The sequence below is a fragment of the Pseudopodoces humilis genome, chromosome 19 (genome assembly GCF_049639895.1).
Source record: "Pseudopodoces humilis isolate 2021_Gansu_Grassland_sample_001 chromosome 19, ASM4963989v1, whole genome shotgun sequence".
Lineage (NCBI taxonomy): Eukaryota > Metazoa > Chordata > Aves > Passeriformes > Paridae > Pseudopodoces > Pseudopodoces humilis.
The window spans coordinates 10,416,614-10,444,562 of NC_142218.1; the positions used below are offsets into that span (position 1 = coordinate 10,416,614).

The 27,949-nt window shown below is 46.0% G+C and overlaps 1 protein-coding gene across 2 annotated transcripts in view; it reads right to left on the reverse strand.

Moving 5' to 3' along the window:
* Window positions 1-6,548: 6,548 nt before the first annotated feature.
* The window catches only part of CDH4 (cadherin 4), a 412,941-nt gene continuing 391,540 nt past the window's right edge, over window positions 6,549-27,949 (reverse strand). For both annotated transcript variants that reach the window (XM_088064463.1, XM_005524827.2), the window contains exons 10-16: window positions 23,661-23,914; window positions 20,435-20,577; window positions 16,301-16,534; window positions 15,007-15,240; window positions 10,753-10,892; window positions 8,741-8,905; window positions 6,549-7,371 (exon numbers count right to left, since the gene is read on the reverse strand). In XM_088064463.1, the coding sequence (XP_087920589.1) occupies window positions 7,165-7,371; window positions 8,741-8,905; window positions 10,753-10,892; window positions 15,007-15,240; window positions 16,301-16,534; window positions 20,435-20,577; window positions 23,661-23,914 (1,377 nt within the window). In that variant the 3' untranslated portion in view covers window positions 6,549-7,164. The remainder of the gene's footprint in view (window positions 7,372-8,740; window positions 8,906-10,752; window positions 10,893-15,006; window positions 15,241-16,300; window positions 16,535-20,434; window positions 20,578-23,660; window positions 23,915-27,949) is intronic.

The window sequence follows — 27,949 nt, forward strand, 5'->3', positions numbered from 1 at the left end:
TGTCAGCCAGCAGCAGCACCTGCTAGTGCTGGGCAGAAGGGATGTGCACACCAAGGCACTCAAGAAGGTGAAGGTGCTCAGCTGCACACAGGACCCCACCATGTCACCAGTACAACTGAGCACGTTTCTCTTTACATGTGGAATGAATTTGACAGAAAAGAAGTCTTTTACCTTTTTTTAATATATTTTTTGAGCCTAGTAAACAGCTTGGCCAGTGATTAATAAAACGTTTCACCTTCTCAATGCTCCTTCTGCCCTCACTCAGTGGCTGTTTTGACAGTAGTGCAGCATGGCATACAGAGCTAGGGTTGATTCTTTTTATGGTAGTGCTTCTTGTGTCTGTTAACTCAGTTTTTTGTTAAAAAAAACCTGCTTTGTATTTAAAAAGAAATTGGGGGGAGAGATGGGCAGGAAAAGGTCTTGGTAATGCAAAGGTTTTAGTCTGGAGAACAAAGAAAAGTTCAGTTATTTCATTTATTGAAAAAAAAAATCATAATCCCTGTGTGTTTTGGTTTGATCTAAACCAAATTCTATTTCAAATTCTGGTATCTGACTTGGGAGAAAAAACCCAACCCAAGAGCCTATAATAATAACTGTAATAGTAATTGTTATTTTTAATTTTGATGCAAAAGTCCCTGGATTTAGGGGAGGGCAGCTGTTTCCATCAGCTTAGGAAAACTATTCACATGGTCAAAGTTAAGCATGCAGCTAAATCATTTGAGGAACAAGACTTTCTGCAGGCAGATAAGAGCCTAATAACATGATGATGAGAGCCCAGCCTTCCACTGATAGCAGAAACTAATATTTGTGATGCAACAGTCTTGCATTATTCAGTAGTTAAAGATAATTCTAAGAAACAGAACAGCTTGAGAATTAGCAAAACTAGCAAGAAAATATTCTTAGCTGGCTCTGGGGGGAAGTAAATTGCCATGTACAGGATTTGCATTCATCTTAATGTTCATTAAAAATGAGACAGCGCTGCTTTCCGCCCGTGTGGCCAGAACAGCTCCACAGACCAGTGGAGTGTGACCTCCTGGCCTCACTAACTCATGCCACGTGTGGGTTGTGTTGGGCTGGGAGTGATGGAGCCCCAGCTGCCCACCTAGACAAGTGCCCAGGCGTCCTGAGTGACGCTGCCAGTGCTAATTGCTCACTGTGTGCCCAGCACTCGCTGCTCGGCCCGGCACCAGGGTGTTTGTCCCCTCTCCCAGGGGTGAAACTGCCAGGGAAGAGCAGCTGAAGAAAAGCAGGAATGTTGGCCCTGAAGGAGATGTGCTGCTGTACACAGCAAGGCTGACACAAAGGGTTTGCACACCCACCTACAGCAGCTCCAGTTGTGACTTTGCCCCCGCACTTGCAGAGAAGGTGGAGAAATACAACTGTGAGAAGCAAACTCAGGTTTCCTCTGCAGGCCATCAGCTGGCCTGGGGTGCTCAGTCATTTCTTAAGGCCTTTTTGGACCATTCCTGTTCCCTGGCAGTGGGCAGGTGGAGGGGCTGGATGCCCTGATGCAGCAGTCAGGGGTGACTGAAGTGTTAGCAGCAAGTAAAGACCCCTGAAAGTGCTGGAATTGTGCTAAAGCACAAAGATCTGGTGAAATTGCCACAAAACTGATTTGCACCAGCAGCTCAGTGCAGAAGAAATGGATCACTTTGGGATGTGAGGGGAACCTGCACCACCTCATCCATAATCCAAATAACAACAGGGGCCAGAGGAGAGCCACGCTCCTGCCTTTAAAGAGTGCAAATTTCTGCAGGAGCACCGAGATCTCCAAAAACCCCACTGATGTCTGTGCACCTGGACCCACACCTGCAGCCAGACCACCCCTTGCTGGCTCACTGTGAGAGCAACAAACAGTGACTGAGCTGGGGTGGACATGTGGGGAAGGAAAATGGCACAAAAAACCAACCAAACAAATAATAATAAAAAAAAAGCAAGTGAGACTATTCAAAAGGGGGACTTTATTTTTATTACACTGGAGCCAGGCGTCAGTGCGCCAGTTCAGCTTTGATACACAATAAATCAGCAAACCTGTCACTCAGTTTGGAAACCAAGATTGCAGTGGCACTAAAAACACATTGAAAACATTTACTTTCTTCCCTTTTTTTTTTTTTCCTCTTTTGTTTTTGGTACAAAAATGGTACAAACAACAATACAAAATATTTGTGCTGTTGACGGTTACAAAAAAAGGTTTTTGAACTGGGTTTTAACGGACGCAAACTTTTGCTTTTGCGCTTCAGCGTGAATACAGCAGAACAGCAGAAGTCTTCCTTGAGAACAACCACAGTCATGCGGGCTGCTACACAGCTTCTCCATCAGAAAGGAAACATGCAAAATCATCATTAAAATAATAATAATAATAAAAAAAAAAGTGCTTCAATTATACATCTATATGCTGTTGTTTTTTCCCCTATTAGATTTGTAGCTTCAAGCACTAACTACATTATGTACACTGTGTGTGAACAGTTGTGTGTGGGGTTGGTGTGGATTGGAAAGAACTTTTATTTTCCCCATGAAACCGAGTAAATTTGCATGGGAGACACCTACGTTGTTTGGCTGCTGTTTTAAAACTTGCATTCATCGTGACACAGCATTTCCCCCCCTCTCCCAGTATTTTTTTTCACACTTACAAAGAAGATCTCCGAAAGACATGACAAATAAAAGTTCTGTATTTTACCTTTAATTTTTTTTTTTTGTTTTTTTAGATTAAACAAAGTTGCAATCTTGGCATATTGTGTGGTACAGACGCTGCACTGACCATCGCCACTCTTCAATGCCCGAGCGTCCACCCTACGTGAAGCAGTTCCAGGCGATACAGCCACCTCTGAAACCCCACTTCTGAAGGCTGGGTTTGCACCTGACCATCCCTAAAAAAACCCACGGGGAGCAAACTCCCCTTCACCATCCTCCAACTGCCAATGGCATCGCCTGGTCCAACAAAAAAGGGGAAAAAAATGGAAAACACAAAACCAGAAGCAAAACCATGACCAGAACGTGGGACACCTAGAACAGACTTGCCTATTTACTGTCATTAATTACCTGCTGAATCTCCTCCTTGCCTTGCAAAGCATTTCTGTGACTGACGCTGCTCCCAGTTTTTGGCTACATGATAAGCAGACCACCAGGGCTGTGGGTCATGTTCTGCTGGGGGTGGTTGTGGGTACAGCAGTGACGCTGGATCTGCATGGTCCCTGCCCTGGGGATGTGCAATCCTCATCCTTAGGCGGTAGGGAGGCCACCAGATGTGTCTGGCCCCAATGCCCTGGGTACTCACTGTCCCCATCCTTGGACAGCTGTGGTGGTGTCCCCTGGCAGTGCTATGGGGTAACAGGGTGGGACAGTGGCGTTTTAGGGACAGGATCCCTTTCACCTGCCTGGAAACAAGTCCTTCCCCACTGCCTTGCAGGGTATAAAGTGTGGGGATCACATCTTCAAATAGTTTAATGTTTTAGTTTAGATTAGTCGGGGAACAGGGGCTGTGGTCTCAATGCATTAACCCCTCCTGTGGCCTCCCACAATAAACAGCATCTGCAGGGTCAGCCAAAGGGTTCCTTGCCTCACTGCAGCTCCTTGTAAATCACCATCACCTCCAGCTGCAACTGGCTGTCACCACATCACATCCATGAGGATCAGAGTGGGACAGAGTGATGGCAAAGCCACCCTGTCAATGGGACCCCATGGATTTAATATAAATTTTCTTAGCTGGGTTACAAACCATCAGTAACATTAGCAAGCAAAAAGGTTTGTAAAAAGTGATCTGTTTTCACTGCTGGATGTGCCCTCGCTTACCTTCCACCGGTCCCACTGTGAGAAAAGGGGCCTGATGCTGCTGCTGCTTGTGGGGCTGTAAAACTCAGAGAGGGAGGAGAAAGGGGAAGAGGAAAAGAAAGAAGAGGAGGGAGAGGTCCTGCAGAGGGAGACTGAGCAGAACTGGGTCAAAACACAATAATCTGGTTGGTTTGATTTATAGGCTTGTGGGATTGGAACGGCTGGATTGCAAATGCTGCAGAAAAGATATCCGCTGATTTAAAAAAAAAAATTGCTAATGGAAACAGGTTGGTTTATTTTTAATCACTCCAAGAGTTTTGTTTGACTTAGGTTGCATAAATGTTCTTGAAAACCTGCAATGTTTAGACAAGCTGAAGTCAGACAACATCCCCTTCATGGCTAAGTGTCTCCTTTCACCGCTGGGGAGAGTGAGCGCTGCCGGTGGCCTGGAGCCGCCGTCCCACATCCCTGCCAGCCCAATCCCTACCTGAAATCCCTCATCCCAGCCAAAGCCACAGCAGATGTTTAGCACCGAGCACTCTGGAGCAGGGATTGAGCTCTCTCCCAGGGAAGCAGTGCCAGGTGGATGGCAAGGCAGAGCTCACAGCGGAGACCTGGCATTGCAGGATCCACAGGAGCATTCCAGGAGCCGCACGGAGCTGGCAGGCAGTGGCACCAACACAACAGATGGAGAACCACTGCCCGGCCCTCGAGCTGAATCCTTCTCCTGTGTTGGTGATGAGGCCACAGCGACGGACACCAGCAGCAAGAAACACCAAGTGCGTCTTTATTATTCACTACACCTGTGCCCGGGCAGCTTCTGCAGAGGTGCAAAGCCCTGGTGGTGAAATATTCCAGCCTGTGGCTTTTCCAAAAGAAACGGGGGAGAATCAAGAGTGCCATGGGTAAGGAAGAGAGGCTGCAGGGCCACGCAGCCTCTGTGCCAGGAGGCTGGGAACAGGGGCTGTGAGGTTTGCCAAGAGTGGCCAAGAGGAGGGGGATGGCACACGGCAGAAGCAAACCAAGACTGTCATGGTGTTCACACAGGATGACTGAGTTCACAACGATGGAATGGGAATCTGGAAGAGTGTCAGGTGCTGCCAGCCCATGCCTGTGGTGGGACATCCTCACCTTGCTGCTGCCATTAGCGCCGTCCCTCTCCTCTGAGGTCCACACTATTGCCTTCTGGTCTCCTCAAGAACCTTGGGTGAGAGTGAGTTTGCTCTCCGAGCCGTCAAAGACAAACTGACCCGTTGACTCACCGACTGACCGACCAAGAAAAAAAGAAAGATCTCACCCTTGGTGGTTAATAAAATCCTGGTAATGCTGAAGTCCCCTCGGGCAGACTTTTACCACATTCCACTCCATACAAGACACATTTCAAATGCTCATTAATTTACAGAAATTGCATTTTATAGAAAATATGATACAATGAAATATAAAATGCACTAGGAGCATTTCAAAAATCTATAGAGACGATCTTGCAGCCCAGTTTACCCTCTGAAAGGTGCCCACTCGTCACCGCAAGCTCTCGACCTCTCATTCTCTCTCTCATGTGCACACGCTCGCTCCCCCCACCTCCCCCCCTTTAACTCTTAGCATTCAACTTGAGAATCAATAGAGATATCAAAAAAAGTGTGATTATCCCCTGGATAATCACCTTCCAATACTGTGCACATTCTTGGATTTAAAGGAAAATATATCTAAGCACTTTTACAAGTTTTAGCGAACCCACTGCAAAATCGTCTGCAGAATATAAAACACAGGTAATCCAAGATTTCATAGCACATTAATTAAGTGGCTCATAATCCATTAAATGTGGTTTATATTACACATCCATGCAGTCTAAATCATTTTACAAACATTAGACATAAACCCACTAGTCCAAATCAGTAAAGGAAAAATGTAATAAAAAAAGCTAATAACTATTTGTTATTGGTTAAACTGACCCTACATATAAACTAGGTAGTTTGCTACCATTTATAATACTGATGTTGAATTATGCCTGGATGCTGCGAAACCTCTTGCTTACTTGGCAATGCTTGAGCATATTAACCACAAGATACTTAACAGGCCCTCGTCGCACTTCTTCTCCAAAAAAAACACATTTACTACAGATAGCAGCGCCTACCCATCGAATAGAAAGGACACACGTTAGCTGAGTTACACCATGTTGTTGAGCTTTGGCTACTAATGCTCCAAGGCATTAATGTGGTATACTAGACTAACTCCATACTTAGGGATGGGCAAAGTGTGGGTGACCTGTCCCCGTCCTCGGCACTGCCTGGGCGCAAACCCTGCCTCAGCCCAGGGGAGCAGCAGCGGAGCATCCTCAGGGATGGGGGACACCGCCACCGGCACCAGCAGCTCACCCCGCCGCTGCGTCCGTCGCTCGCGAGGTCGTGGGAGCCAGAACACGGCGATAGCAGAAAAACAAACAGATGGGCCTTTGGTCATGTCACCATTTACTTTGTAGGGTTCTAGGCAAGGGCTGTCGGAGATTTCTGTTGCAATAACCAAAGGCTTTATCAATGCTATAGTTCTATGCAGCTACATTGAGTGTGACCAGGGGCCAGCAGAGCCCTCTGGTCAGTATTTTGCATCTGATAACACTGAATTATATACAACATGATGACTAGTTCACCACCTGCTGAGGCTTAAAGATGGCTGTTAAGATTTCGACTCAAAACATCTCCCCCCTCCCCACCCCCCATCCTCTTCCACCCCAGAATGAGTCACCCCCTTAAAAAAAAAAAAAAACAACAAAATTAAAGGAAACAAAAAAAGGCAAAAAAGAAACAATCTCCACAGTTCCTTTTTGTTAACTCCTTCCCAGCTAGAACTGGCTTAGGGTCACAGGGAGTGCTGCCCAGGATGGTTGTATGTTTGTTTTCATCACTCCTGAGATTGAAGGGAATCTGACACATGCACCAAAAGGCACTTTCAAATATATATATATATATATATATTTTAAAAACAGTGCTTCTGTTCTAAGAAATTCAAGTTAAGACAGAGTGCCTTTCACTCTCTTTAGTCATAAAGCAGGTAAACGAGCAATATCCCAGCTGACATTAAAAAAACAAAAAAAAAAACCCAAAAAGAAACCTGCAGCAGAGACAAGTGTTCATGCGAGACAGCTCAATAGCCTAAGAAAAAAAAAAATACAAAGGAAAGAAAAAAAAAAAAAAAAAAAGAAACCTCCTATATCACCACTAAAAATAACAATACAGTCAGCAGGGGATATTAATTAAAAAAGCTGCCACATCTGTACAGTTCTTGCTCCTGCATCGGCTCTTTTTGTTAACGTTGTCTGTGGGTTTGTTGTTTGTTTGTTTTTCCTAAATTTTTTTTTTTTAATTTTTTTTTTTTTTTTTTTTTTAATAAGATGAGGTCAGTTTAATCTTCCTCTCCTCCCCCGTACATGTCCGCCAGTTTCTTGAACCTGGGCCCCCAGTCGTTCAGGTAGTCGTAGTCCTGGTCCCCGGAGCTGGAGGAGTTGAGGGAGCTGACGGAGCCGGCGGTGGAGCCGCTGCCCTCGTAGTCAAAGACGAGCAGGGAATCGTAGGGGGGGGCTGTGGGGTCGTTGTCTGCTGCACGCAGGCCCTGGGGGGGTGAACACACAATGTCAATGCCCACCGTGGGGTTTGGCAGGGGGCTGCGCTGGGGGGATCCCTGCAGCAAAGCTAAAAGGGAAAAATGAACATCCCAGGGCTTCCCAGATGCACCTCTGGGTGCAGAAACCTTTCAGCTGCCCCCAGCAGAAAACCCAGTAACTCCCAGTGTCCCTAAAAAGTATTGAGTGGCAGGGGAGTTATTTCCAATGATCCATTTCTGGATCTGGAAAGCTTTCTGTCCTGGCCAGCGTGTCCTTCATGGGGCTGCCTGTTGAGATGTCCAGTTTAGCCGGTGAAACAAAAACCAGCACCCTTCCTCTCCCACCAATATTTAAATTCTGATTATTTTCATTCATTCAGGAAAACAAAATAATAATAGTAAAAAAGATCACTCCTGGCAAAATCCTGCAATTAGGACAGACGTGGGGTGTGCACCCTGGGCAGAGGGCTGGGGGGCATTGCTGCTCCTGTGAGGTGTGGGCAGCAGTGTAGGCAGGCCATGGAAACGGCCTTGGGATATGGAGAAAAAGAATTGCTTTGCTGCAGAGCCCAGCATCAGGAAAAGCCAGGTGGAATAGCCCTGCAATAAAGCAAATGTTCCACATTCCCACCTTCAGAAGCCCTGGCCTCGGTGTGGGGAGGTGGAGATGGTTTTAGCAGCAGGGCCGTGTGTAAGAGCGAGTCTTCAGGAGCATGGATGTGTGTAAATGTCAGTGAAGGATGGGCAAAGGGACAAAGGAAGAAGGGATTTTAATGATGAAAATGAGAAAAGCACAGCAGGAAATGCATGTAATAATAGAATTAAATGGCTGTAACATTTATTTTTCTGGCTTAGGAAATAGATGGTGTGCTTTGTCTCGGAGGAAATAATGCATTGATTGGTTTGTAACCACTCAGTCACTCAAAACTAAAAATGAGATAAGAAATACCAAATGGATAGATATTTGTACAGGCAGATAAAGGAGCAGTAATCTAACATAAAATAAAGAAACCTCTCTGATCTGAGTCTCTCTGTGCTGCAAACTCTTTGAGGCTTTACACCAAACAGAGCTTACAAGGAAGGCAGAGACTGCTGAAATAATTACAAATCCAGAAGCAACCAATGGCTCATTCTGCCTGGGTGCTGAAAACCACGGTGTTTGCAACACCCACAAGACAGAAATCTTGTTTTTTTTCTGGTTCAATGCCTTCATTAAGCCAAGCCCTGCATCCTTTACTCATGCCAATCCTTTCCGTGGCTGGCATCAGACTTCTGGCATGAGCAGCAGCACTGCTTGGTCCGTGCAGTCAGGGAAACCTGACTTTAGCTGGCTGCTCAAGCTTTGAAGACACGACACAGAACCCCCTGCAGAACATACCTCATTAATAAAATCACCAATATCCCCTGGATGTGGGATTACTGGTCTTATAGGATACTGTGGTTCAGCACCAATAGGTCTTTCATCCACCCTTCTGACTCCAGGTGTCTTGTTCAGCACGTGGTCCATGGTCTCTGGCTGCTGGAGCTGGCTTAAATCGTAATCCTGTGACAAATGGGAAGGCACAGTGTGAAACCCAGAGCTTTTCCTTCAGATCACCTGCTCATTCAATGTGCAAACAAGTCAAGGGCTCTAATTCTGTTTCAGCTGAAGTTTGATAGCAAATCTTATCCCTGGGTATGTAGCATCTCCATCTAAATTAGAGATGAACCTGACATCTGAGCAGCTCATAAAATTGACCTCCTAAGAGTGCATCTTATAAGTTAAATCAAGTATTTAAACACTTTCTGAATACTTCACGCAGAAACTAAATATTTGGGATAAAACCCTGGCTTTTGTTTGTGTGTGCATAGGTGTACACATAACTTTTTTGACAAAATACACATTATAATGTAGAGACACAGTGTTGGTAGACATATTATTGCAATTACATTTCTACAGAAGTAAAAACATTAAAATGTGTTTTGCATTTATGCATGTAGGCTTTTCAAAGTAATTATGTTCTTTTTGCTTGTGAAAAATCCCAACAGAATAGGTTTCTATCATGAAATGAGAACCAGGTAATATTTCATTAAAAATGTATTCATGTAGGTAATGGTGTTTTGCTGCTCATTCTTTGCTGTTGTTTTTAACGAATCCTTCCTAAAATATTTAAGCCTACAGTGTAGTTGCCTGAAACCAGATACTTCAGCTACTTGGAATGCTTAGAACAGTGCTTTGTTCTACCAGGAAAACTATCCTTGTGCTCAGACAGGGATGATTGAATCTCCAGGAGCAATATTTATAAATAACTTGACAGCGAGAAGACAAAAAAGAAATGTTAATTGTGAGAATTTTTATGTGGAATAAGAACTTTTCAAGGTTTGGGTAAACTCCTGCCTCAAGAGTTTGCCATGGCAGCTCTCCCCGAGCTTGCCTTTGGAGGCCACCGGGACCTCCACGGCAGGATGTGCTGCAGGGCTTTTGTGGGATCCCTAAGCACTGACCTGGAACCATCCAGTCCAATTCAAAAAGCAAAAATAAAGCCATTACACAATGTACAGCCACGTAATCTGCATGAACATCGTATTTGAGAGGGTCCTGGGCTCTTCGCTCGTGTTTGGTAGGAGTAAAAAACCAGCGACTTCAACATGAGTGACCAAACTTTGCTATTTTAGCTGAGGAACTGGACACGTAGCAGAGGAAAAAGCACATCCCAGGAGTGCAGGCCAGGGGGGGTTTTCATGCAACATCAGCGTTGGTGTCTGTAGGAAAAGCCACTGGAGGAAAGCTGACGTGTTCAGGCAGCCTGTGGCTCAGGGCTCTGTCACCCAGCAAAGCTTTGCCACCACGCGCTGCGTGGTGAAAGAGAAAATCCCCAAATCTCTTTAGACATTTCTCACAAACCATGTCCAGAAATTAAAAGACATTAAAGGCACATTAGAGATGATTAAGTAAATGCAGGGAAAGCCCACAGAAGCTCAAGGCTCAAGCAAGCCAAGGCAAGAGACTTCAGCCACAGGGCTGGGCAGGGCAGTAGCTGCTGGCTGGTTTTATGAAGATCTCTGGTAAAATACACAATTTTAATGACTTAAGTAACAAAAATATGTTTTGAACATGAGTGTCAATGGAGTGATTTATAGTCCTTCCCCAGCAAGCTGCCCAGGGGGTAGAAAAATCCCTGTGGCACTGGCCTCCTGGCATCATCCTGCTTGCACAATCCCAGTAATATCCTGAATCTCCTGGACCTGCTGTCTCTTCACCACACCAGGGAAGCCAATAAAGCTGCCTGGTCATAAATAAAAAAACACAACCCTTTGCATGTACTGTATTAAAAATAATGTGGTTTCTGCTTTTTTGAGAGTAAAGACTGCACAGCTGCTCCTTGGCCACAACTCAGGGGCTCTTCTCACCTGGTCCTCCTCTCCACCTCCCTCCTCGTCGTACTTGAGGATGTTGTCCCTGACGTCGTCCTCGGGGTCGATGAGGAGCTGCTTGGTGTGGCGCTCCTTCTCCCGGCGCTTCATCCACACCACGAAGAGCAGAACCATGGCTGCAATGGGGAGGAAGCTGGGTGAGCTGGGACCTCCTGCAGCACAGGGCCAGGCTGAGGGTGTCCTAACACCTACCCCTGCCCACTGCAGAGAACCCCACTGGCTGCTGGAAGGAGGAATGAAATGTTAACCTACTGCATGGTCTAATTTTTAAAGGGGAGATCAGTGAGAGCTGTAAATACTGTGACAGATTCCCACTACAAACATTTCTTTAAGATCCATCACCGATGCTGATTGAGCTGATATTAATCAGGAGTAAAGCACACAATCAAAGGAGATGAAACCAGGAAGTGTGAAAACTGTGGCTTTCTCAAAATATTTGATCTGAATCCTGAGTTTTCAGGATTAGATTTCCACCTTTATTTTATTCAGGGGCATAAAGATGGAGGAAAGAGAGCTGCAGAGAAGGAAACAGGTGCAGATACCCAACATTTGTGCACAAGGGGCTGTTCCAGCAGCGTGGCACAGGCTCAGCCCGTTCAGGTCATGAGCCCTGACTGTGGCAGTCTCTGTTGTTTTCTGTGGTTGGCCAGGCAAGACTGATCTGGGGAGGATGCACAACGCTGGGTCCTGTAATCCAATTTGGCCACCCTCATATTCTTCTTTGGTCCATGAGGGAGGCTCTTAAGACTTCTGAGATCAGATTAGCCAGGACATTAGCACATGCATTTGGCCATCAACTTGGAAAGCAAATCTCAGATCATCTGAAATCCTTTCAGAGAGCAGGGCTAGCTTTGCAGAATGAGGGAGAGCAAATCTGGTAGCACACAGCCAAGCTCCTCAGGCATCAGCATTCACATGCCAGGCTCGGCTAATCTCTCTCAGCACAGTAATAGGGAGAGATGAGCAGGTCTTGAATCATGAGAAATTTTTCCTTTTTTAAACAACTTTACCCACAGGGAACACTGGCTCACTGCTCCCCACCCTCACCCTTCAAAGGGACACCCGCGTCCCAGGGGCTGTGTGCTCCCAGTGAATTACTGCATGCAAGATTATCTGGGAACTCAAGTCTCCACTAACATAAGGCAGCCAGATCTTGTCTTCTTCAAGAATGTGCTAATACATTTGTTTTCATTCTCGTACTCAGTAGCTGCAAATAATGCCCTGAACAATGAGGTTCAGCCTGGGCAGCTGCTGCACTTACACCTCCCACCATCTGCTCTCCCCTCCATTCTCTGTGCAAGCCCCACACTGAGCTGTGATGGTGACATTTTGCAGGAGAAGGGAGCAATGGATGGACAGTGGAGGTGGGAACAAGTGTCCCTGGTTCATTTCACCTGGGTCAACCTTCAACTGTGCCAAACCAACACAGCCAACACAAGCTAACCCAGGCAGGATGTGAGATCCCAAAGTTTGGGGTTTTTAGCTGAGTCCAGACCCTGGAGACATGGATGGGCCATCCAGCTTGCAGGAGGAGGTGCATAGGAGGATCCAAATTCTTCCTCTCAGCACCAAAGTGTTTATACCCAACAAGAACTCAGTGAAGTGAGCGAAGAGGACCGGACAGCTAATTACTGCCATTGTGTGCCAATTGGCAGCCATCCCTGCCTGCCAGCCAACAGAATTGTTTTCAGATAGTTCAGCATATCTTTAATGCTTATCCCAGATCTATTCAAGAAAGCAAGAAAGAAAAGGAAAGAAAATGTAACTCTCATCTGTACTATAAAACCTCTGCTATTTAGCACACTATTGAAGTCCTTTTTTCATTGTTCCTTTTCAAGTTTCTCACAACAAGGTACCTGACTGGTCCACAAAGACAATATTATAATGGTTACTGGGGTTTATCTTTTTATTTCCTTTTTTTTTTTTCTAAAAAATACTTTTTCATGCACTTGTGGAAAAAACGGTGCCATTAACGCCTTTACGGCTACCTTGGAAAAAAAAAAAAGACCTTCAAAGTGTCAATGGTGGATATAGTGCACTCTCCTTCCTTTTATTCACTTTGCAGAATGGGAAGTGCTATTACTGCTGTTAGAACCATTTTTGCTCTGCATGTAGTTTTCCTTGAAATCTATTGTCTTCACCCTTCACAATTTTTACCGCATTGCTCTTCTAAATGTGTTATTTGTGCAGCTAATGCATCAGGTAGCAAGAGGAAGAAAAAAACCCCTTTGAGCAAAGGTAAAGGCACAAACTTCCTTCACAGGAGCAATCTTGGATCTGTCCCCTTATTTCTTCTTCCTTTTAAAGTCATCCAGCTTTGACCTGCTGACTCTAAAATGGACAAACAGCACAAGAAAATCCCTCTTCTGCCTTTTTCTAGGCTATTGTTTAGAGGTCATGATATGAAACAGATAGAAAGGAGGCAAAACACTGGAAAGATGTAACTGTAAAACTGCTCATTGCAAATTACATTTTTCATCCCTGATACAGTGCTTTGCAGCTCTCCAAGATAAAAAAAAAAAAGTCAATTAGAATTACAATGAATGTAAAAATAAGCTTTTGTAATAAAACCCGTAATTTAAAATGGGATAATGTATCTGAAAATGGAAAGAGGAATCTCTTAAATCAAATGTCCTTCAGCTGAAGTTAATTTCAGTCAATAGGATTTTCAACCGTTTTAAATTGTATTTTAGCACTGGATTTATACAAGAGCAGCAAAAAGAAGACCTGTGTTTAATCATTTCTGTGGCTCCAGTGCAAACTTTGAGCCGAGGGGCAGCAGCAAACCTGCAGAGCAGAAGGAGGTGAGGCTGATGAACACCTTCATCTTCATCGGGACGTGTGACTGCGGTGCCCCGAGCAACCGCGCTGGCTGAAGGGAGCAGCCAAAACTGGGAATGAAGGGCAGGAATTGGGCACAGGGAGGCTCCATCAGCTCAGCTGGGCTGGGAGAGCAGCAGGGTCTGCACAAAACTCCTCACTCTCCATCCTGATCCAGCAGATCAATTACACACCACCCCTCCCACCACCAGCCCAGGGTGTGAATGGATGTCCAGGGGTGGCCCAATGCTCCTACTGTACCACGGCATGTCCCCATGAGGTGACATCTGGAGCATATGTCACTTTGTCTGCTGTTAAAATGCATTGAGGGTAAATATTAAATGTGATTTAGCACCATAACTCCCATTAGCTTTAATGAAAGTCCCATGGATTCATCCTGCGTTTCTTGATGAATATTTACCTCATTGTTCATTTCAGAGCTTGTTTTTATCTATTCCTACTGTGCCAACTCCTGCTTGAAGTTATAATAATATAATTTTTACTTTTTAAGTGTGCACACACATGGTTGTTGATAATACTCATGGAAGCTTGGGACTGACAGCACTCTGGGGCAAAAGGGAAGTTTTGCCTTGACGAAAGGGATGGCCAGTCCTTCTCTGTGATGTATCCCCAGCCCTCCATCATTTCTGACAAACTGGGAATCCTTCCTCTGAAAACACTCATAATCCCCCATGACCCCCCGATCTGAGGTCATTTTAAAAGTAATGGGAATAACTACCATTCTTCTTTTCCTTGGAACAACCAGGAAAACCCACTTATGCCCTGGCTCTGCAAGGGCCTAGCCAGACTCTCATAACCAGTGTATCTGATACTGGGAACCAGTATATCCACAGCCAGACTGACATGAGAGCTGTGGCAGAATCTGACAGAGATATTTGGAAGAAGCCTTCAACTTTATCCTGCAAAAAGCGGACGATCCTATCACACTCACTACTTACAAGTTGTTGTCAGGTGTAATAATGTTTGCAAAGCTACTGGAAGTCTTAGCTCTGACACAGGCAAAGCTCATTTTGCTGATGCTGCAGTGAAGGAGGTTTGAATGCAGATGTGTGAACCACCCCCACAGCCCAAGCTCAGGGACCTGCCCTCTGCATGGAGCTTGAAAAATACAGGCTATAGGAAAGAACAACAGGGAACAGGGAAACATGAAGGAGGGTAGGTTTAGAGCAGATTTTGGGGAGAAATTCTTTACTGTGAGGGCGTGGCAGAGGTTGCCCAGAGAAGCTGTGGCTGTCCCATCCCTGGAAGTGTCCACAGCCAAGTTGGATGGGGCTTGGAGCAACCTTGGATAGTGGAAGGTGTCCCTGCCTGTGACAGGAGGGTTGGAACAAGCTTTAAGGTCCAGCCCAAAGCAGTCTGTGATTTCAGGCCAGGCCCTGTGGTACTCACTCAGTAAGATAATGATGCAGATCAGGATGGCAATGATGGCCCCTGTGCCCAGCCCTGCAGCAGCCACGGCCCCGATGGTGGTGCAGTCGCCGTTCTCGTCACACGGGCACACCTTCACCTTGATGACAGAGGTGTTGTACAAGGGAGGGTTTCCTGAGTCTGTCACGATGATGGGCACATCGTACACGCCTGCTTCCAGGTACATGATCCTCAAACTGAGCTGGGCGTAGTCCCCTGGAGACCAGGACAGACAGACACAAGATGACACTGGTAGTGCCTTGCAGCCACACTTGTGCGGGCTTCTGAGCCCTGCAGAAGAGGTTAGCAACAACACACCTGGGCAGGACAGCCTCAGAACCCTGCCCCATCAGTCTGACCAACAACCAGCCAGTTGGCTGAAAGAAACAGCTTTCAGCTTTTCAAAGTTTTAAATTGTATTTTAGAACACGGTGTGTTCTCACTGCTGCACAGAACTACCTGGATGCCATTTGCAAATCCGGTTGCATGTGTTCAAAAAGGCATCAAACACAAAAAGGAACACATGGATAATGCTTCCTGAGGCTGGGCTGCCCCTGGCCACTCTGTACTCACTCACCCTTCCACCTGAGGATTTTGGGAACTCACTGATGACAGGCACAGGCAGGTAAACCCATTATGACTGAGCCCTGTGAGGGCACAAGCTGTTGCCCCCGGTCTGGCAGCCTCTGCCAGACCTCAGTGAGAGGGACCAGCATTGTGGCCAAAACCAGCCCATAATTCCATGACATTTTCCATGCTCTGCTGAAACTACCAATAACCAGAGCAATTAGGACCATTTGTGGTTGCACACTGCAATATAAAAATCCTTCACATACTGGTAATCTTCACACTTACCTAGCCCTCCTGGTTCCATGGTAAATTAAAAGGCTGCCTTTATGCAATTATGGTCAGAGAAATGAACATTGATCCTGATTGTGGCTTATGACAATTACACTGGAGGAACATAAGGAAGACTGATAATAGCTTTTTTCCCCTTGGCCATTATGGATGATTTATACTCTGTTCACTACTGATAACTGTTCATAATTATGAACTGCATTAAAAAAAGCCAAGTGCCAAGGCTCTTAGAGTTATGCTGCAGGTCTGATAGAAATCATTTCTGATTAACTATCTTGTCTATAATGTCAGCCGTAATGTGCTTTAAAAAATAAAAACCAGATAAAAAAAGTGGGAAAGTTTCGAAGTTGGAAGCCACACGTGGGGCTCATTAGTGAACCAGAGCCCAAATGTGCTCAGGATTGCCCGCCCCATTTACCATTGAGCCGTGTGATGGTCCAGTTCTTCCTCACTGCAGATGGCACACTTGGCAGCTCGAAGACGAAGGGCCCCACGTTTGGATCGATGTCAGCGTCCGCGGCGGTGATGTTGATGACATTCAGGTTTGGCTTCTCGCAGATCTGCGCCTCCTTTGGCAGCAGCTCCGGAGCGTTGTCGTTGATGTCGATCAGGTAGATCTGCAGAGTGCCGGTGCCGCTGGCAGGGGGAATTCCTGCACGGGAGACATGGACCTGTGACCTCCAGCTGGGAAGGCAGAGGGATTGGCAATACCACGGAGCAGCCCCCTCTCCACCTTCCAGTTCCAATAAACCAGGATTTTCACCTTCCCTCCCTGGACTTATTAGGGACATACTGCACTTTCATGGTCCCTTGCTCTAAGCGGTAGAAAACTTCCCCAAGCCTCCTAATGTTGCAGTTTTTCACTCCTGCAGAACAGGAGGTTGAGTTCTGCAGATCTGTAGCCTGCAGCAATGCCCCTAGTCAAACTAAAACTACAAGCAGGTAATGCCAAGCTGCTCCTGCAAATCTTGGTAATGGCTGTTTTGTAGAAGAAAAACCATTAGAAAGAGAGCTGACAAGAGGAAGAAGAGGGCTTGGAGGGAAGAAAAACCTACATAGTGTAACCCACTGGCCAGCATTTACTGTGGCACTTGCTGGCCAGTTTTCAGCTTTGCAGACCATTACTCTGCTTCAAGGGAAGCCCAACTCTCCGGCACATCCCACATCCAGCCCCAGCTGTAGTGGTGAGAGGTCCCTGCTTGAAGCCCACAGCATGAGCCATCAGCAGACACGCTGGGTGATGCCACTGACCCCCAGCAGCAGTGTTATGTCCCAATACACAATTCCTCATCCTCTCCATGTCTGTCCCAGCCAGCAGGGATATCACAGCACAGCAGTCCTGGTCCTCCACCCCTTTTTGATGGAGAGCCACATTTGTCAGACTAATGACTACTCACACAAAGTAGTATCTGCCCTGGCAGGAGAGAACAGTCTTCCCAGAAATGGCACAGTGTTCTTCATTTCTCTCCCCACACATTTATCTGGCAGCTCTGTGTTCTGCCCTCTGCCTGCCTCTCTTGTCTGGCAGCATGGCTTCAGACATTCTTTTTAAAGATTGTATTTTCAGTCCTGCCCCTTCCTCCCAGTGCTGGATACAAAGCTACACAAACCCCTTCCCCACCAGGCTTCTGCTTCCACAGACCTTCCTACCTGCATTCCTTTCTCCATTTCTCAAGGGAGCCTCAAAAATTATGAAGGAGCCCTGGAAATCCTTTTTTCATTGTTCCCACATAAGCTCTTCAACCATAGATTCTCATCCTTTTATCTTGTAAGCATGGGGTAGGTCTCCCTCTAAAACAATGTCTTTTGATCAGCCTTGAAAGCTTCTGGAGAGGCAGACAGCCCACCAGGATACTGGGGCTGAACATGAAAACTGACTTTTGGGACCAAGCAAAGTGATTTTACTGCTTTCACATTACCCAGAGTATCTTCTGGGATAAAAGCAAGGCTCCCACTGTAACCTCTGAGACAGACTGAATATAAACCCTCAGTCCTGAGAGGCAGTAACTGGCACGTGGCTGAAATAACCTGCAATTGCTGCACATACAAATGCACTTTTGTAGGGCCATTGAGTATTGTTGGGATCTGAGTCCAGGTATTTTTGTTTCTTTGTGTTCCTGAGTGCAGCTCTGGGGCAGTTTTAGGAGAAATGAAAAGGTCAAGTCCTACAAACTATGGAACATTTCACATTATTTCAGCTGTCTTATATGGAGAGAGCAAGGACACAGAGCAAGTACTGATGTGCAATGAAGGGTCCTTGGACTTAATCCTCAAGAGATGAGGAATACAATAGCACCACTGACTCCAGTAGAGAAGCTGGTCTGATCCCTGAAATTAAGATTGAAATACTAATGACAAAAGGAAGAAGATGTCTACATTTAACTGTTGAATTCTCCATCACTGCCTTTTGCACAGGGCCAGCATCTGCATTCCCACAGCAAGGTATAAGCCAAGGTATTTTCATGCTCAGCTCTTTGTTTCATGAAACCTGCTGGAATAAGACACATTTAAGTTCTCAGCTTCCCTGGGAGATTGGCTGAAATTGGCTGAGGGGTTCAAACACTGCCAGGCTCCACTTTTGTGTAGACACAGCGTGATCCAAGGGCCCCTCTCCTAGGAAACCAGGTTAAAACCATGCTGTTGATTAGGATTCCCCTTTTGCCCTCCTTACATTATAGCCAAGACTTTTCTTAAAGACAGCATCTCCACACTGGAGCCCAGGGAGCCAAAAAGAGCATGTCCAAGGAGCATTGGCTAAACTTCTTCTTTATCACGTACTGAGAAGAGCAGAAAGAACTTCAAGGAAAGAAGATGCTGCTACTTCTTCAAGAAAGAGAGAAAAATCCCCATCAAAACCCTTGACCCAAAGCTTTTCTTTGATGCTGGAGAACCTGGAACTTGGGAGCAATGTGGCAAGAGTCTATTAGCCTAGATGAAACTTTAGCTGTTATCCTAAGCACTCTAGACAGAATTTTAAATAAGGTGTTGCTTTATGTGCATTTTAATGGCTGCAATATACCAGTGATAGATTAATTTTTCAGAATAAAGAGATTTATCTAGGCCTTCACTTTCTGAGCTGCTGAATGATGGATGTGGAGGCACTGATGCACGGCTGCATCAGCACCACAGCCAGGGAAAGGGGTTAACTCCACATCACGTTGCACCAAGTGCCTGGAATTTGCAAGGTCAGATGGTGAGGATTAAGTTGATAGGTTCAAACTATACCACTGTGTCTGTGAACAGCCTTGGCCTCCTCATTTGACCTGTTTTGCCCTATGGCTTTTGCAGATGAACACCACTAGACCCCTATGAGAATATTTTGAATTTCCCTGTCCTGGCTGCATTCATTGAGGGGAAGCTTAGGACGGGGATGTGGGGTGAGTCCTACCATTCATGGCACAAAAAAGGGGCAGAAAGCACTTCTTGGTACAGCTCCTCAGCACTGAAACTCTTCCCTGAGTTCCCCTCACCCCTGTGACCTGGGATGCAATGTCTGAAGTGATGCATGGAACCCCAGAGGGAGGAAGTTTTCATTAGCCCTGCAACCACCACCAAATCTGCTGGTAATGACCATGGCACCTCCAGCTTGAGGGATCACACAAACACTGCCCTGAAAGCACCTGCAGAGTTTGAGCAATGTATTTAGGTGCTCACAGCCAGGCCTGGGCTGAACTGTGCTGCTGAAGCAGGGCTCTGGTTTGAGTGCTCAGCATCCTGCAGCAGGAAAGTGAGGGTGGGTGAGGGGAAGGAAGGCCTTCTCCTTGACCTGGGAAACTCCTCAACCTTTTCCAGATGGAGCAGCTGAGCAATTTACCAGCATGGCCACATTTGGGCATGCTTAGCAAAATTTGCCAATTCCTCCTAACGAGGATTAGGAAGAGAAAAGCAGGACAGCAGCACTGGGCTGCCTTCCCTTGAGCAGAAGTTCTCAGTGCTGACTGGACCAAAAGCACCAAGTGATCTTCAGTGAGAAGTACAAACAGGACTTCTCCAGGAGATCTGACTGGCCTGAGTGCCTTTGGTAACAAGCACAGCAGCACCCACGTCATCTGATGATGGCTGCACACTTCAGGAAGGCAGTGGCCAGAAAGAGCCCAGCTCACAGACACACCTTTTATGAAAGCCACCACATTTCAACAGGTGGGCTTATTTTTAATACCCTCCTGCCATCCCATAAAATTATTCCTGGTTTCCTGATGGAAGGCCTCCTGAATGCTCTGATCAGTGCCTTTGGGGGGACTACCAGGACTGGTGTGCTCGGCAGCCCCTGGAGAGCACATCCCTTTGACACTTTCTTAGGTTCAGGCTACACCGCTACACTGAACTCCCCAAATCAATTTTCCATTTGTCCTCCCTTTCTCTTAATAACACTCTCCATATACTGTGCGCATTTAATTTACTCCAGCAATTTCCCGTCCCACTTTCACATTTTTGACCATAAAAACCTGGGAAAAAGATAACTTATACTGACAACTCTGTCAGGGCATCATTTCTCTTAATGCATCACATTAGAGTCTTATTGAAGCATGAACAATGTGAAGCCTGGGCTCACCGTTGTCAGCCGCCAAGAATGTGGCCTCGTAGACATTATTCTTAATGTAGTCTGACTCTCGATCAAGGACAGCAGCAGTAGTGATCTGACCATTTGTGGCATTAATGTTCAGCCAGTTTGCAGGATCTGACAGCTTTGAGTATCTACAGAGAAAGGAAATAAATACATGGCAGTCTTTTCACTGACACATCCTTAATATTGCTTGAAATACGTTTTTTTCTGGACTCCTGACCCGTGATTCAAAGGACCTTTGGATAACTGGTTTTGTTGACAAACACAATGCTAATTGAGTATCCTGTTTTTGACCTTTACAATTATTCAATTTTTCAATTACTTTAGTTTTAAAGGTTCTTCTTTCCACTAAGTGCCACTTACATGCCAGTTTCCTGCTGCTAGGAGAGGACATTTCCTGAGGTCTCTGCAGCTGAGGAGAAATGGGCTCTGCAATGACCATTGCATTTGTATGCCTGAATTAGAGGATGGATTCCTGCTCTCTCCTGCTCCTGACCTTGTCCTTCTGAAAACAGGTTTTTAAAGTCAAAGATATTCCTGTTTTCTGCCCGTTTCTGTTATTTTCACTAATAACAGTTTGGGAATACCACGTCAGAGTCACCTCCCAGCTACTCAGTTAACTCCCAGTTGTTGTCTATTCATGCTCCACGCAACCAGCTGAGAATATGGGGTTTTTTGGGCAAACTTTCCCTGTCTTCTCCAGATCAGTGTGTTCAGTTCATCCTTCTTACTTGCTTGTTTTCTTGCTTTTCTGCCTCCCAGTTTTGTACTGCTTGAACTGAGGTGGACCATAACTATCCAACTGGAAGCTAATAAATGGCCAGACTATAAAGTACTGAAATAAGCAAACAGAAGCTGAGCTTATTTCATGGGTAACTCAGATCTGGTGATATTTTTATATAATTTGTCATTGGACATGCAGGTGAGAGCATTACTGGCTTCTGGTGAATATTCCTTTCCAGATTTGGGCTGTTTGAAGCAGAAACTCAAAAGGAAACTTTAGCTGCATCAATCCATGTGAAGAGGAAAGCAACACACAGCTGCACAAACTCCTGCCAAAGGAAAGAATTACATTTCATGGAGCTAGACTCTTTGGGATGTTTTCATTTCAATATCACTGCTGTGAGGCTCCTGCCCTTTCTCTGCTAAATGACCAGGAATCCAGTTTCAAAGCTGGCTTTGTGAATGTGTCTGTGGCTAATGAGGATAACATGAGGTGTGATACTGGCCGTGCCAAGCTGTGCTTTACGGAGATGCTCCTGCTTCCTCATCTTCTATTTGTAAAAACTCTATTTTATCAAAGACTATTCAGAGACTGAAATTCATGTGCAAGGCTCTAGCAGCTGGACCAGCTCTGCAAAGTGCTTATCATGGATCTGTAGGCTTAGCCTTTTGTCTATTTCTTTTCCTAACCAATGCCAACTGTAAAGTAAAAAATAAAATAATCTTTTTTTACATCTCACAGGACCCCAAAACCACCCCACTGCTTCTTGCAAAGCTTGGGCATTGGCTGTCCTGATGCAAAGGGAGACAGATTGTACTGGGGTTTGGAAATGAAGTGCTGGTGGATGCACAAAATGTGTGTCCTGGAAGCCCTAGAAAGAAACAACCCAAGTAACTGGCTGTTCATACTCACAGGAAGCCTTGCAAGACCCTACACATGCCCTGTGCAATGACAGGAACAGCAGGTGCTGGTTTGGATTACAGATCACCCCCCTCCAGGTTAGAGGGAGTACTCAATCATAAATGATTTGTTCTCTCTGAAAACCAGCCTTGGTACAGACATCAGGGAAATAAAGACCCTTCAAAGGGCAATATTTCAAAAAGAACGTAAGAAAAATGGGCTTGTTAGTTAGGATGGTCTCTTTCCTCCAAAGTCACAGTGCCTTGTCTAAAGACAACAAGATGAGGCAGTGAATAAACTATCATTTTCTAGACCCGACAGCTCTGTGCCAGGTGAAATATTTCAAACTCTTGCTGACACAAAATGTCACAACTGATGCAACTTTAAGTGGCTTCAGCCGTGGTCACGTCGTATACTCAGGTTTTGCCAAAAATACCACAGCCCTTACAGACTGGGAGCAAAAAAGGAAACAGTTTCTGTGGATGTGAAAGTGGATGTTCTTGGATCCAAGAGCAGGAAATGCATTTCCTGTCTGCACAGACGGAGCTGAAATAGTTGTGAAAGTGTCACAAGGACTCATTTTCACCTACACTTTTCTGCAATTATTTCCTGGTGGGAAGGTGTGCGAGCCGGGGTCCTGAACCCTGGATTCAGTCCCTGGTCTGCCCAGGTGGGACAAAACAGAGAGAGTGACACCCTCCTGGTCACAGCATGATTTAAAAGTCAGCTTAAGCTGTTTGGGTAGAAATCTGACTTTCACAAGGTTAAAATTTTGCCAGCTGAATCCCATTCACAGGGAAAGCAGCTAAGGAGGAGGTTATGTTTGGCAGGTGCTCTGAAGAGAAAGGGAAGGTTGGAATAAATTGCACCTACTGGGAGCAGGCAAGGGGAGCACTGGTGAGATACAGACCAAGTGCCAGTGGCCTGTGAATGGGTGTTTGACTGCTCAGGCAACACTGAACAATTTGACACTTTAAAAGCCTGCCCAGCAGCTGTTTGTAACCCCACCAGCCTTGCTCTGAACTAGCCCTCAGCTCCTCTTGCACTGTGCTTTTAAGCAAGGTTGAACCTAAATCCTCTGGAAGCAACACAAGGCATGATTAAAACCCCAGTCATTCCCTTTGAAAACCCAGGCCTAGCCCTTTCTGTGCCTCAGTCTCCCCTATAAAACAGAAATAACAAAGCTGCCTTTCTCTAAACCTCTGTGTTTATGAAGTGCATGAACCACACAGGTCAGAGCAGCCAGGGTGAGGCGGAGCCAAGGACTGGGTACAAAGCAGCCCTGACCTCCATAAGAGCACAGAAATCTGCTTCATTTGAAGGTGTGATGTGCCCCAGTGCAAGCCACAACACAGGATCCAGCTCTCGACCCAGCTGCTCCGAGCCTGGCTTACCTGGAGCAGGGGCATGGTGAGTTAGGGGCTTGCAGGACACTGTGCAAGCTCCCGACTGCAGGTGCCACTCCCTGCCAAGATTTCACTCATGTCCCAGCAGTCAGTTTGGAAATCAGCTTTCAGCTGCTTGGCTCCCCAGACTTGTGCAGCTGAACCCCCCAGCTCAGGGGAGCCCCCAGGCTGCCTGGTGTCCCACCTTACTGCCTGCTGCATGAAGCGATCCGGATCCACCGCCGAAAACGTCGTCAGCACCGTCCCCGTTGGCACCCCTTCCTCCAGCCTGATTAACTTGTGGTTTGTTGGGAAATACGGTGCTTCGTTGACATCTGTGACTGAAATTGTGACCCCTGCTGTCGACTGGAAGGACATCTGGATGCCACTGGCCAAGGGAGCTTGGTTTGATACCATCACTGTCAGCATGAAAGCTCTGTTCATCTCGTAATCAACTGCCTAAAACAAACAAACAAGCAAGTATAGAGCCAAGCAGAGAATAAATTCTACCTTCTGGCTGGAAGCTGCAAGATTAGAAGGCAGATGATATCAAAGTCATTGCCTCATCTTGTTTCCTCCTGAGCTGAGTTCTTTTGAAGGTGTAAATCCAGAGCAACTTCAATCCAGTGGAGGATTTGGCCTTCCAGTTTTTGGAGGGTCAAACAGTTAAAAAAATTCCACAAAGGAAAAAACTGCAAACAGCAGGGAGAATTTGCCCTGTGTTTTGTTCCAGAGCTAAGTGGTTTCCAAAAGACAACCTGCCTGTGAGAGCTGAGCATCAAATGAGCAAACCCACCCAGGGCTGCTCTAATGCAACAGGTGGAGCCTGTTCAGAGGGATGGGACTGGAACTGAGCAGTGCTATTAGCACTGAAACTGCTGACTGTGGAACCAGGACAGTCTCTGTGGGCCCATGAACCTGAAGGGCTCTTTATTTTCCCTCTTAAATGAATTTATAAGCAAAGGTGGAGCTGCCAGGAACGATCCCTGGTCGGGTTAAGCAGGTGGTGCTTCCAGTGGGACCTCTCATCCTCCTGGTGAGGCACCTGGTTGTCTCTGGAGGTTGCCTGCAGCTCTTACAGCTGGGTTTTGCTGCTGGGAGGCCACAGATCTCTTCTCAACACACACATGAAGACAATGTGTCTGTCCCAGGAGCCAGAAGGAGTGAAAAGCCTTTGCTGGCACAACTGACTGAGCCCAGTATAATAATAATTTCTAAACTATCCCACTAATTATTATGAGGGAAGTCGCTAATCATCTGCCAGGGAGGCTTGAGTTATGCAAGATCACACCTCTGCTTGTTAAAAACTGCTTTGCCATGATTTATAAATTTAGAAGCATATCCATCCTCCCTAATACCTGCTCCAGCGCTGAGTCTGCAAGGCACTCACTCAGGGTGTAAAACGCCACAGCTACACCGACTTGGGCAGGGATTTACAGCAGCAAGGGCTGCCTGCCATGTCCTGTTTAAAACCCAGTATTGTCAGGAGGGAAATCAAATCATAGGAGGCTACACGAAAGAAACAAATTTCAGGGGCAGAAGGTAAAATAGCGAAATCTCTACTCGATTGAAGTGCAAATGTTCCCGATGCTAAATGGCTTCCTGACAGGCAGGGCCAACATTTAATAAATAAAAGGAAGCATAAAGATTCCCAGTACACCCACCCATGCTGACTCATGGACTTGTGCTGCATTCAAAACCGATGCATGGTAAAAGTTCCCATTTAAACACTATTCAAGGCCTTGAAACAATTTGACTAATGCATTTCCTCAATTTCTTTTCATACCCCCTATAATTTATATTCCCCCAATTTTCTTTTTTTCATGCTGCTCTGTTTGCTAGGCTGTCCACAGGCACTCTGCACCTCCCTTTCCCCAAAGGAGCTCAGAGGCAGCTGGGGGCTGAGCTGAGCAGCTCCACGAGGAATGATGTGGGGAACTCCCTGCTCCTGATGCTCAGGACACACTGACCACACACAACTCTGCTGGGATGTGGCCTGATGCAAAGGGGTTGTGGGGTTTTTTCTCCCCACAAAATGTAGGGCTGTTCTCTCAGCTTCTTCCTCTTCTGGTAGCAACAAAACCAGGGCTGCAGAAAATCTGTGCAAGGAATGCAGCTGGACCAGGATCAGCCACACCAAAGGCTGTCTAGGACGCATCAGTGTCACCAAAAAGTGTACACCACACCTCAGCCTGCAAGACAGGGGTGATCTGCTCATCTCTCCTGTGTCCACTGAGTTCTATTTCACACAGTTTTGTGAAAAAAAGGAAAAAAAAAAAGGTAAAATCCTTTTACAGTCTGTGCTGTCCTAGCAGTCTGGGTTATTGAACCCCATGGGACAGCAGCACCTTGCAGCCAGACACTGTCCAGCCCTAAGGCAGAACTTCTTTCACACCTTAATAAGCAATTTATACCAGAACTGTTCATAACTCTGCTCCCTAAAACTGCCTCCCTCTGAGGATAATGGTGCACAGAGCACTCTGTGCTCCTCACACCACACTCACCCTTCCCACCTCCATGCATCTCACTGAAAGTGCTGTATATTGGTCATTTGACATGGCTTTAGGGACACAGTGGACTTGGCATTGCTAGGTTAACTTCTAGGACTTGATGATCCTAGAAGTATTTTCCAACCAAAGTGATTCTTTGATTCTATGATGGCAGAATCCAGAAAAAGCCAGAGAGCTGTTACATTTGGGACGAGGACATGTGGGACTCTTGCCTCGTTTTCACTTTCTTGTCCAAGAAGCACATGACATGAAATGAAGAAGCAGCACTTTTGCAGATACTCCTTGCTGGATGTTTGGTGTGTGATCTGGCTGTGAAAGATCCCCCTGGAGATGCTGCACATCCTCCTCCTTCACGAGCACCTCCAACCTGGGTGCAGCGGAGTGATGACAAGGGCTTGCCACGTGTCCTCCTTTTCTTGGGCTGCTTTTAACCAAAGTGAACAAATTTTCCTGGTGTTATAGTTGAGGCAAATAATAACTGAAACTTCAGCAGCATCTCCATTATAAATTCACAGCTCTGATCCATGCAGAGTTTATAATAACATTTTACTTAGCTTGCTGCCACAGGGCAGCCACTGCTGCTCTGGGAGATTGTCTTCAGACTCTGCGGCGTCTCATCTGAGTGGGAAGTTTCTCTCTCCCCTTGATCAAGGGTTTCTTTGAAGATTAGGGTCTTGCACAGTTATGGAAATGGTTTGGAAAGGCAAGAACAGAAAAGGGAAATGTTAAACTTTTGGTGATCACACTGGAGCTACAGATGAGGTTTTGCTGAGGGCAGCTGCAAAATGGCCCCCATGAGCATAATCTGAACTCCAAAGGGAAATCTGGCTTGGAAGGATTTCTGGCCCTCCATTTCAGGCCCCTAAAATGCTGGGGAAGTGGTGAGATTCTGCACAAAGCCCCACTCCCTGTGCTGTTGCTGTGACTCCTTTGCTTGCAGCAGGAGTTATGCATGAGTGGCTTTGAAGAGCCACACGAAAATCCAGCCATGTAGGATTTGTAAATAAATGGTTCATTACTTGACTTAATTTTTTACCTGTGTTTTCAAGCCACATCAGTGATCAAACCAGCAACAGACTGTTCCAACACAGCAAAGAACAAGCTCTGACTGGCCACCCAGTCAGATGAGAATACATCCCCCAAATCTTTAAGCATATTCACTTATTAACAGAGAACAAAATATTTCAAAGAAGAAGGTGGAATCCTAAGAGTCTTCCCTTCTTCACCATGAAAATTTAATCACAAGCAATTTTACTCATCCTCCTTGCTGAAAATACACCAACAAGCCTCCCAGCCAGACAGAGGTAGGGAACCCTGGTGCCCAGGAGGATCAGGTGAGGTGATGTAGTGAGGACATCCAATGCAATTTCAAGCTCTCAGCTCAGCTTGATGAGATCGGATTTTCATGTGGTTCTCTGCTTTGTGATCACTGTGGGTTACACAGCAGTGGAAAATCAACACCAGCATCAATGGTGTCTTGACAAATCTGCCCTGCTTTTTGCCTGCAAATTGTGAATAAGGGATGGTTCATTATGCACAAGTCCTTATGCAGCAGTGTTGATCATGCAAATCCCCTGTTGTTCACTTTGATGTGCCTTTAAACTACAGTCCTGACACTTTGCAAGATTAAGAATAAGGGGTCCTCCCCTACTTGCAGTGAAAATGTTGGCATTTCGATTTCAGTCTGGTGGCTGATGTCAGTGGAAGTTAATTTTTTGCACTTTTCTTCGTTGAATGTTTTCTGTTTAAGCAGAAAATGTACAGATTTGGATATGTGTATACTTACACACACATATACAACCATATGCAGGTGTCTAAGCTTGAAGAGCTTTCATGATGTTGCACCAGGTAAGGCTGTCAACCATCACCACAGAGCAATAAAAAGGGATAAATAAGAGGACCCTGCTGAAATACCATCTGGAAGGTAGGATGATGTGTCCCTTGAAGTTTCAGCAGAGCAGCAGCTCACATAGCCCAAGGGTCA